This window comes from Castor canadensis, chromosome 7, assembly GCF_047511655.1.
Source record: "Castor canadensis chromosome 7, mCasCan1.hap1v2, whole genome shotgun sequence".
NCBI lineage: Eukaryota > Metazoa > Chordata > Mammalia > Rodentia > Castoridae > Castor > Castor canadensis.
In genome coordinates, this window is record NC_133392.1 from 42,517,327 (window position 1) to 42,529,628 (window position 12,302).

Below are 12,302 nucleotides of genomic sequence, written 5' to 3' on the forward strand. Positions count from 1 at the left end.
CAGCACCTAGCATGGAAATGGAAAGGATGGGGGCGGGGAAGAAAAAAAGATTCAGAGGTTAATATGAGAAGACAGCAGGAAGAAAGAGGGAAAAGGTGGAAAGGGTAAGAGAAATGCAGGGACAAAGTACAGAGGAAAAGAAATTTTCGGGGGAAAAAAGTACTTTATAAAAGGCAAATAGTTTCCATATTTTTCGCCATATTTTAACGTCATACCCTTGGCCTTGACAGAGAATCATGAGAAGAAATGTCTCCATGAAGAACGTTCTGGTCATCTTTGGTAAATCAATGCTGAGATTGTGTCATTCAATTTCATTTGAATAAAGCCTTAAGTGACAAATTCCTCTTAGAATTTATGTCAGGTTGTAGGGTAGAGAAAATGGGAATCTTGGAAATGGTATATCCTTTTGTGTCAGGAAAATGAGAGAAATAATAGAAATTTCCTCCCATTTTGCTTCAGCTACCAGGAAACAAAGAGCCGTATCACAGTTAACTGTATTTGACTAGATTGTTGGCATCTTTATTTTAATAAATAAACTACACTTACTACTAACTTTGCTGTGGATCAGGCACTGTGCTAAGTGCAGTGATGCTTCATTTCATTTCTTTCTACATCTCCATAAAACAGGTGCTAATCTGAATCTCATTTTTACAAATAAAGAGATTGAAGATTAGAGAGGTTAACTGATTTTTCCAAAGTCACACAGCTAATGTAGGTAGAGCTGGGGCTTAAATCTGAGTCTCTGGATTTTTTTCTGGTCTGCCTGGTTAATATCCTATCTCTGAAGCATAAGAATAAAAAATTAATAAAAAATTAATTAAGTGTGATTTCTTTAAGAGCCAAAAATGACAAGAAATACACCCTTTACATTTTTTTCCCTCTCCTACCAGTTCTTTTTTTTTTTTTTTAAATCCTCAAGAGAGGGCCACATTAGAGAAAATGGACTTCCTGTGTATGTCCATACACAAAAGTTGTCTTCACTAGTAAGACATATAACAACAGGGAAACTTCTAGAATACAGCTATACCTATGGCCACAAATCACATCTCTTGGAGAGATTTAGGTTAAACATCTCAGGAATAATGACCGGTGAGTACTATGTATTTGACATTCCAGGCCCTCTGCCCACAGTCTGTCCTTATACTAGAGGATGGAGAAGGTTGTTTTGATGCAGAGTCCAGATCTGAATGAAGTCAGGAGGCCAAAATCTAGGAAAACACTTGAAAAATATAAAAAGAACAAGGCTGATTTGGACAGGAATAGGAAAAGACGCAGAATATCAAGGAAAAAGTGCAAGGCAGGTCCCTCTCAGCCATATTCTTGAGAGCTTGTTTGGAGGTTCTAGCAGGGGAGCGCAGCTATTTGTATACCCTTGACGGAAGAATGGTACTCCTCTATCAGGACTGTCCTCTTCGGGGAGGGAGGAAGGGGACACCCACCTAACCTGCCAGATCAGCTGAATCAACCCTGTCGATCAATGGGGTGACACATGTCGCAGTCAAATCGCCCTCATATCCTCAGCCATGTTCTTTAGAATTACCCTCAGGTTAGAATACAGCAGAAAGTAGTACCTACATTGATTTCTTAAACTGGATAGAGATATTTTTGCGTCTACACTCATCTCTATTTGAAAAGTCGTGTCTATTAAATGAACTTAGCTTTCCTTTTGAGTCCAGACCTAACCTACTATGTTTGACTCATTCCCAACTACGTGTGACTCATTCCCAATGCACAATTTTCTATCTTGTCCTCGGAGTATAGGTAACAGTTTAGGACCGGGTTTGGAGTCTTAAAGTGTAATTTCAGTTCTGTCACTAACTTTTGGCATCCTGTGGTTATAAAAGCATTAGAAAACAAAAGCTCTTTGGGTTGCCTCAGTGGGAGAAAGTTATTTCTACAGACAAAGGGCAATCCTTAGCCAAATGGAGTTTTCCATTCTAATGCAGATTCTTACATTTGTTTGTCTATAGTAAGTGAAATAGTCCCCAGAACATCAAAACATCAGAAAACAAAGAGAATGACTGTAAACATCTGAAACCTAATGGGCCTTTTGGAAAGGCCCATTCATAACTGCCAGAGAAGAGCATCAGGAGTACTGAATACCTTACAGCTGAAAGAGTAGCATAATAAACTTGTCCATCCTGTCTGCCAAAGAGGAGAAAATTGACTTCACATGACTAAATCAGACTATTTCCCACTGATGGGAGAATTAGGACTAACATTCTACTACAGCTCCCAGCCTCCTTCAAGGTTAAAATAAACATGTACTATGTGTAATATGGTATAATCATTTCCCTAAAATTGTGTCATGAATCAATTTTTAATTAAAAATATAGATCTATTGATATTGCATGTAATATATAATATATAGAGGTTGATACCTGTTAGCCACACTGTACATCCTCGAAATCCGCCCCTCGTTCCAACCACCTGTCCTCTCTTATTTCTGCTCACATGGTGGGCCTGATAGACTACATTGGTGGACTTCTGTTGGTTGTCCTATAAAACAAGACAAGACCAAGCACAATTTTTGATTAATAAAATACATATTTTTCACAGAAGCAATATAAATTCATTTTAACTTTTAAATTGCAAAGCTGTGAAACACATACTTTGAAAAAGACTCACCTTTATTATTCTTAATCCATTTTTTTCACTTCTGCAGATTACCTTGACTATTAGCTACATAGCTGTGAGTACATGTGCCTACTTTCCTTCATTCCACTCTTTTTCTTAATGTAATTCATATGGATTTTTGTTTCTACAAAACAATTATTTTTAAATTATTTCATAATATCTCATTGACTCATGCAATACAATCTGCTAAACAGATAATAAGTTCAGAAAGGAATGACAGATTGCATTCACATCTTCTCCAACTGTATCTCCTTTTCTATGACTGGCAAACAGAGTAACAGCTATTAATTCTACTAATTTAGAAACCAACACTCTCTTTAGAGTATCTATCATGATCTTTTAAGACTACAATTCAAATCAGACTACTTTGATGCATGCTCTTTCAAATCTGATGGGCTTGAATTTAAACAACCTGAAAAGTCCAGAAGCTGAGGGAATACTAGGGTGCGCTAGTTGACACCATCTCTGTGGAGCCAGAGAGAGACCCAGGCAACAGTGTAAAGGGTTAAAGTCAGTCATGTCCCTGTGTCTCCCAGCAGCAACCAATCAAGCAAACCTCCTCAGAACCCAAGACTTGCAGGTGGTGGAGACGTAGTCCCAGAATGCACTGGGCTAGACATTAGTGATGGATTCACTACAGGGTTCCATGAGATATGCTAGGAGGCTCTCCTGAAGGTGTTCTGCATCCTCTGTTCCCAGGATACTTGACAGCTCGACGACCATGTTTAAATCTCCTATTTCCTTGTGCCATCTTTCCTAATGCCATTGAACATTGCATCTGCATATCAGGTCCCACAGTCAGTTCATCAGTTCAGTCAGTCATTGTTTCAGTAAATGTTTATTGAGCTCCCACCATGTGCTTGAGGCAATCCCAGGCACTAGGACATAGTACTAAATGAGGAATTCCTGACATTATTTTGGATTGAAAGACAGCCCCGCACCTGTAATCCTAGCTACTGGGAAGGCTGAGACTGGGAGGATCAAATTCTGAGGCCAATCTGAGCAAAAAGTTTGAGACACCCCATTTCAGGTGATAGCTGGGCACAATGATGCATGCCTATCATTCCAGCTATGGCAGGAAGTATAAAATAGGAGGGTTGCAGTCCAGAGCAGTCTGGGGGAAACAAAAAGTGAGAGCCTAGCTCAAAAATAACCAGAGCAAAAAGAAAGGGGAGGGGGAGTTGGAGGTGTGGCTCAAGAGTAAAGCATCTCCCTTGCAAATGCAAAGCCCTGAGTTCAATTCTAGCAACACACACACACACACACACACACACAAGACAAGAAGATCAAGTAACAGGCCCCACTCCCACAATACAGAAGGGGGGCTCTCAGGTATGTGTGTGTACATATATATGTGTATGTATATGTGTTTATAAACATACATATATGTACATAAGAATAACTGCAACTCAATAATAAAAAGAAAACCCAGATTTTGAAAAATGGGCAAAAGTAACTTCACAAAAGATATATCTTTGACCATGAAGAGTTCAATGTCATCAGAGAATTGCAAATTAAAACCAAACTATGTCCCTAGGCTGAGGACATAGCTGATGTGGTAGAGTGTTTGCCTAGCCTGTGTGAGGTCCTGGTTCAATCCCAGTACTAGGAAAAAAAAAAAAAGATGTCACTGATAACATCTAATGTTGGTGGACATGCTCTCATCTGTTGATGGTGGAGGTGTAAAGGGACAGTCATCCTGGAGCAACGCCTGACAGCTTCTTAACATTTACCTCCCCTATGATCATCTACTCAAGAGACATGAAAAATACTGGTCCACAGAAAGACTTGTGCAAGATTGCTCTTACCAAGTTCACTTGGCTAAAAACTGGAAATAGCCAACTGTCATCAATAGGAAAATAGATATCCCCCAAATGACACCAAAATGAAATAAAAACCCAATCCCAAAGTGTAAAAGGCTAAGAAAATGGGATACTCTTTGGCCACCAAAAGGAATGGACTACTGATACACGCGACACGGATGCTAATGAGCAGGAAGCATTATGGTGACTCAAGGAAACCTTGCAGAAAACCACTGATCCCACGTCTAGGAAGTCCCAAAATAAGGCAAATGAAGCAAGAAGGTTAGAACAGCAGCAGTGCTTTATGTCTTGATAGGATTTGAAGGCAAACAGGTGTGCATATTTGTTGACACTCACTGGAGGTACATTTAAGATGTGAATTTCATGAAAAGTAACCTTTACTATACAAAGAAGTGCCATTTTAAACAGCAAGTAAGCAAAACTTTCCCTCCTTCTGCCTCAGCCACCTGAGTAGCTGGGATCACAGGTGTGTGCCCCCACCTCGCCCAGCTATAATTGCATCTTAATCATGGGTTTTTATACAGATTTGCTTTCATTCCAGCTATGTTTAAAGAAATAAAATATTTTCAGATGGTCAGGTATTGTGTTGTTCTGGTTCAGCAAGATATTTTGCTTCTCATTTGTTTCAAAATCACCATTGATGTTTTGCAAGAGGCAAAAAAACAGAATAGAAGCAGATGTTTTGAGTGATATTTGAACTGCAAAAGGGGCGGGCAACCAAAAGCTTTTCCTCCTTGAGAGTTTCACACTCCTCTCAAGAGCATATGGGGTTCTAAGCTTGGTGAAAAAAGCAGCTGTTGGAAAAAGGATTCTCTCTGTAGAAAATAAGCTGCATGTTATGGAAACAACTGCCTCCCTGTGTGTGCATGGACAGCACGCCATCACCCTCAGCACCTTGTCTAACACTGTCACTTATCAGGAAGTGGCCAGAAACCAGAGTTGGTGACATAATTCTAGGGATCCCCAAGAAAGGTCTTGCAAAAAAAAAAAAAAACCAAAAATCCCTATTTCTTTCAGATCTCTTGCCCAGAAAAACTTCCTCCAGCTGCACAGGAGTGTGGCAGGAAGGTTTTGAAGTCAAGCAATCCTGGACTTGAAGGTGCTTTGCAGCCTCCTTGCTCTGTGACCTGGGGACAAGTCACTGATATCACTAAACTTCCACTTCCTCTGAAACAGGGGAAAGAATACCTTCTTCCAGGGGTTGCTGAAAGGATTAAATAAGACAACTAGCTATGTAAAGTAGCAAAGAAAATGCCAGACACACAGAGGGAAGTTGAATGTAATCAGTACCAGGTGGCATTTGATCTGGAGACATACTGGTACTTTGAGGTGGAAATAGTTCAGATTTAGAAAGGTTGTTTTTTCTAGGGCAGGTCTGCGGAGTTGGAGCTAGGACAGCATTTTGTATGAAGTGATGAGTTACACACAATACACAGCTGCTGTGGTGTTGCCGCTCTGGTCAGGATGCACCCCACCCCACCATGCACCAGTCTGAAGCCTCCTGATTCCCAGGTGGACACCTAGTTATGAGGAAAGAGGATGACCTGTGCTCCAGGCTCTCCACACAGCCTTGTGACAGTGCCTGTCTGCTGGACCCACCCCCTAACCGACTGGTGGTGCAGGGAGGGGCGTGGCAGAGCAGCTTGCCTTTGCATGACTGGAAGACAATAACCTGGGGAAAGAATGCGGATGATTTCAGGTGGGACCCTAGCCAAGAGTCACAGTGAAAAGTGTCAGGAAAGCCAGAATCCTGGAGGCATGAGGAAGCCAGAAACCACGTTAGGGCGTCCACTAAAGAGCAAACCTTGTTTCTGAGGTTCGTAGAGTATCTTCAATAAAAATTCAGTAAGTGCATTTGATTTCTACCCCCACCCCGCCGCCCACTGCTTCCCACCTGTGCAAACGAACCCACTTTGCATCTCTGATTACAGCCCACTCCTGCGTGAACTCAGCTGGTGCGCTGTGATTTTCCTTGTTCTCTTGCAGATTAAACAGTCCAACCTTTCCGCACTCCTCGTGCGCACTTGGAAGATCCATTTCGAGGTCCTTTTTCAGAAAACCTCAGGTACTGCCCCTGGGACAAGCCCCCTTCTCATGCATTATCTTACCTATCGCCCAACCCCTGGGAGCTGGGGAGGCCGGGCATTGTGATCCATTTACAATCTGAGAGCTACTGCTCGCAATCAGGGCTGTGGCCCAGGCCACGCCTAGAAGACGCAGGACACAGGCAGGATTTTGTTCAGGTCCCCACCCTGTGTAGACAGAAGCCCTAGCTTCCTGCCCCAGCTGCCACCTCTGCATCACAGTTCCTTATTGGGGATCAAGTGAGCTAATGCATATTAAGGCATTTGCTACTACAATAAAAACAATCATTCTCACTTCATTTTCCTTACTTAACATGGATAGTTTCAAACTTTTCCCCTTTCAGATTAGTTCCTGGAGATGTGTAACCCCAAGTAAATGACTGAGTATCAACATTCATGAGCCATTTTTTAAACTCTCACTAGGAATTACTGGTTCATTTTCCAAAAAGACAAAATCAAGCTACCAAGCTACCACTTTACACCTGTTTCTAAATATTCAGCTACTTTGTGGTATCTGCATTTTTCCTGGTTTCCCCAATAGACGGATCTGCATTTAGTTACTTATAAGAATATGTAGTGTTTCCTACAAGTTACTTATGATATTTTTCTGTTTGTCTCTTTTGATATTAATAAACTATAATGTAGGCAATGGCCTATCCCCTTTTTCAAAATATATGTTGATCCACCTTTTTTCTATATTATTACAGTAAAATTTTTATTAATTATACTTTTCATTTACTTGCTTTTCTTTTCATATATGCTTTATCATATATCACATCTATCTATATCATAGTAAGGATTATTTTTAAAGATACTCTTATTAATATGTTCCATTTGATCATTAATCATAGCTGGTACAAATATGCTTTGCAAACTTCTAGGTATTTTGATAGAATTAAATGGTATTAATTCATTTGAAATGTGGTTTCATGATCAGTGTTATGTCTTTTCTATAATTACATTCATGATCTCAGATACTTTATAATTAATTTCCTTTTACTCTAAATGTCTTAATAGTTTGAATTTCTTTCAGAATTCTTATGTATGTATTGTATGTGTATATGTGTGTATGTGTATGTATGTGCATGTATATGTATGTGTGTATGTGTGTACGTATATGTGTATATGTGTATGCATGTGTATATGTATGTATATGTGTGTATGTGTGTATATGTGTGTTGTGTGTATATGTATGTGTGTATGTACGTGTGTATATGTGTGCATGTGTGTATATGTGTGTTGTGTGTGTATGTATATGTGTGTATGTGTGTATGTGTATGTGTGTATGTACGTGTGTATATGTGTTCATGTGTGTATATGTGTGTTGTGTGTGCATGTATATGTGTATGTGTGTATGTGTATGTGTGTATGTATGTGTGTATGCATGTGTATATGTATGTATATGTGCATGTGTGTATATGTGTGTTGTGTGTATATGTATGTATATGTATGTACGTGTGTATATGTGTGTATGTGTGCATGTGTGTATATGTGTGTTGTGTGTGTGTATGTATATGTATGTGTGTATGTACGTGTGTATATGTGTGTATGTGTGCATGTGTGTATATGTGTGTTGTGTGTGTGTATATGTGTGTATATGTGTGTATGTGTACGTGTGTATGTATGTGTGTATGTGTGTGTGTTGGTGTATGTTGTGCAGTGCAGGGAGTGAACCCAGGGCTTCACGCATGCCAGGCAAGCACTATGCCACTGAGCCCTTTACGTATTTGTAATAAATTTTTCTGCTTTCGTGTACACATCTATGGTTCTGACACTTGTTGTTTTAACATGTCTTAAAATCTTTGCTGGTGGGATTGGAGTTTGAACTCAGGGCTTTATGCTTGCAAGGCAGGCATTCTACCTCTTGAGCTATACCTCCAGCCCATTTTGCTCTGGTTATTTTTGGAGATGAGGTCTCTTGAAATATTTGCCTGGGCTGGCCTTGAACCATGATCCTCCCAATCTTAGCCTCCCAAATAGTCAGGATTATAGGCTTTAGCCACTAGTGCCTGACTACTATGTTTTAAAACCTTGCAGATTTTGTTTTTTAAATTACCAATCCTCCCTGAACATTGGCCTTAGTGATTTTATTTTCTCTTCTGTGGTCTTGTTTTTGCAATGCTGGGGATTGATCCCAGGACCTTGCACATGCTAGACAAGGACCTACCACTTGAGCTACTGTTCCAGCAAAACCTTGCAGATTAAAACACTTATTCCTTTTAAAACATTTTCAATGTTTGTTTATTCTAAAACACTTTCTCCCATGGAAAAAATTATGAAAATTTTGTTGAGAACATACAACCTGTTTCTTTGCTAATCTCTCTCATTCCTAAAGAACCTCAACATCATATACAGAAAAAGCAATTGTTATCCAAAGATGCTCATAGCAACATCATCTAAAATAGTGGAATAAGAAACAGTAAATGTGTCTGTCAGCTAACTAGATTATGATAAACCTTATGGTGACCAGGTGCATCTATATTTAATGACCTGAAAACATATCATGATGTATACTTAAACAAGAAGACAGTTTACAGAGCAAGTTAACACTAATCTCATTTTGAGTCTTTTAAAATTATTGTTGTACAACAATACATTGTACATTGTGACATTTTAAAAAGTTCTTACAGTGTATCATAGTTGAATTCACTCCCTCCATCATTCTCCTTTATCCCCCTACCCTCCACTCCTGGAACAGTTTCAACAGGTCTCATTTTTCCATTTATATACATGAGTACAACTCTCATCTTTTAAATACATGAAATTATGTGCATGAAGGTATGTAGAAAAAAGTCTGCAAAATCAAGGACAAATATGCAAATAGTAAGAGGAATCATCTTGACGGTTAGGTAATTGTTTTCCACCTTGACTCTGTATTCTGATTTTTTCAGTATTAAGTTTGAAAATAAAATACAAAGAATTTCTCAACCAGAAATTGGGTGGCCAAATTGATAGGATTTTGATGCTCAAAGGGATCACAGATGTGTGGACACAAAGCAAGTCCTGAGGTAAGTCATGACCAACAGAGCAATAACCAAGCAAAGCAAACAAATAATAATGTTAAAAAACAACTAACATGGTGCCAGTGGCTCATGCCTGTAATCTTAGCTACTTGGGAGGCTAAAATCAGGAGGATTGTGGTTTGAGGCCAGCCAAGGCAATTAGTTCATGAGATCTTATCTCCAAAATAACCAGAGCAAAAAAAAAATGGACTGGAAGTGTAGCTCAAGTGGTAGAGAGACCGGTTTGCAAGCTGAAGTCTTGAGTTCAAACTCTGGTCCTACCAAAAAAACCCCAAAAAGCAAAAAAAAAAAAAACCAACCCTGACACCTGGAGAACTAATCATTAATGACTTAGTACCTCTAAAATATATATTGAAATCAGTGGGCTCCATGGGACCACCTTTTAGGTATACTGCATCTCACTTGAACACAATGGCTACCGTCTCTAGCCTCTACTTCTTTCAGAGAACAAAATGTCCATAGAGAAGATATGACAGCTTTTGGAAGCTGTACCATGAGTGGAAACCCACTTCCAAACTGTTTCCTCAGTGCAGCATTTACTTTTTACCCACCCAGTCTGAGTCTGTTTTAGTCACCCTTGGGAACCTCCCAGAAACAAGTATCCAAACTGTATTAGTAGAGTCTATAAGCAGCTGAACACAAAGTCACTTCACTCAACTACGATGCAGTTACACTCACTGTTCAGTTAGGATTCAATCCCGATACCAATCCTGTAGTTATTAGTAGATAGGGAAGTTTTAAGTGAAAAGGCATGGTGGTGCAAACCTGTAATCCCAGCACTCAAAAGGCTTAGGCAGGAGGATTACAAGTTCAAGACTAGCCTGGGGTACACAGTGAGTTCGAGGCCAGCCTAGGCTGCATAGCAAGAATCTGTCTCAAAAAAAAAAAAAAAAACCCACAAAAACCTGATAATATATTTTAAAACAGATTTAAGGCTGGGGATTTAGCTCAAATGGCAGAGCACTTGCCTAGTAAGCACAGGCCTTGGGTTCAATCCCCAGTACTACACACAGAAAAGGAGTTTATGCTCACAGTTTCAGAGGTTTTGGTCTATGGTTGCCTTTGGGCCTGTGGTATCACAGTACATCTAGGCAGAATGTATGATGGAGGAGGCCTGTTCACTTCACAGAAGCCAGGAAGCAAAGAGACAGAAAAAAGCACCAGGGTCCCAACGTCTCCTTCAAGGGCACCTTCCCTCAGTGACTAAATATCCTCCAACTATTTTGTGCCACTTCCCTACAGGGCCACAGACAGGGGCACCAAGTCTTTTGCACACAGGCCTTTGGGGACACTTCAGATCATGCTAACCACACCTGCCGGCAGCCAGCACCTCTGCAGGGCTTCACTTTGAGTTAAAGCACTCGAATTACGTGGTAAGTCACCCCATCAGGTACCCAGTGACAAAACACTCAAGTGAGACAAAACAGTTGACAACTTCCCTAACAGCACAAACCAAATCATTTGCCAAACAGTTATCAGACAATCCAGAAATGGTTCAAATGCAGAGTTTATAAATTAAAATTGTGATCAAACAAAAGAAGTTTTAGGATAGATGTAAAACGTCCTGAAGACCCACAATTATCATTCTCACCAATTCCTGCCATAGAAGGTTTTGAGGAATAAATTAAAACTAAGAATGAAAGAAGAATTTAAATTAAAAGGGGAAATACATCCACAGCTAAGATGATCTAAGTTTTCAAATTTACCACCAGGAAATAAATCACAGACTGGTGTCAAATGGATGAGAATTTGAATACTGTGGGAAAAAAATGATGACAAAAATATAAATATAAATGTTTTAAAAAATTAACATTTTTTTACAGTACTTAATTTTTTTCAAAGCATCTGAAAAATGCATACATTGTTGGAAAATCCTGGATAGTAAATTTCTTAACAAGCACAATTTGTGCGTTTTCCAGGGAAAGTGAAGAAGCTCTTCTCACGGGATGGTACGTGGTGCCAGAGGTCCTCTGGATTTCTTATGTCACATGAAATGTCATCCCTGAGGTCTGTGCGGTGGTTACAAGTCAGGTGTCACTTGGAGGGGAAGGGACTGGAGTTTGAGGGCTGCAGAGCAACCCAGCTCTGGCCTTTGCAGATACGCTGCTCTTCAGGAAGAGACCAGTTTGCAACACTGGGGCACGATGGCTGTTTTCTACTCTGAGCCCTAGCTGCATGTCCTAGGCTTCCAGTCTTGGTTGTGCTCGTAAGCCCTGGAATCTGCCTAATTCTCCTTGCACTGCAGCCTCCTGGAACTCTCCTGCACTACTTCCTCTGCCCAGCCTCCAGCTGGTACAATCCAGGGCACCCAGTGTGGCACACCCTGCCCGCCTCCCACTCCTGAAGAAGTCACTGCTCCCAGGTGACCTGCAGGTCAGGAGTTTGTGTTTGCCTTGGCTGGAACTTTATCTTTTCAGAATGGGTGCAATGATCCCAGAGTGAGCAGATGCTAGAGTAGAACAGCACCCTGTCACTGCCACAGGACAGATCAAGGAATGTGCCACCAGGACAGTTGCTAGGACCTGCCAATCTGCCAGGTATGCACTGGGTTGACAGGCAGAAGCTCGGGGTTGGCTTGACCATCCTCTTTGACATCATGGTGGTAGGGAATTTCCCAGTCTGACCAACACATCATGCAAGCTCTAACAAGAGGCATCCTATGAAGGCCTGACTAGGACTCCACAGCATCAGAAACAAGTGTCTGGCACAGCCAAAAGGATCTGAAGAAGACATGA

The 12,302-nt window shown here is 40.5% G+C and overlaps 1 protein-coding gene across 2 annotated transcripts in view; it reads right to left on the reverse strand.

The window, feature by feature from the left end:
- Nucleotides 1-12,302, reverse strand: part of Papss2 (3'-phosphoadenosine 5'-phosphosulfate synthase 2) — a 75,206-nt gene that overhangs the window by 27,289 nt on the left and 35,615 nt on the right. For both annotated transcript variants that reach the window (XM_020156712.2, XM_074078838.1), the window contains exon 2: nt 2,382-2,499. In XM_020156712.2, the coding sequence (XP_020012301.1) occupies nt 2,382-2,499 (118 nt within the window). The remainder of the gene's footprint in view (nt 1-2,381; nt 2,500-12,302) is intronic.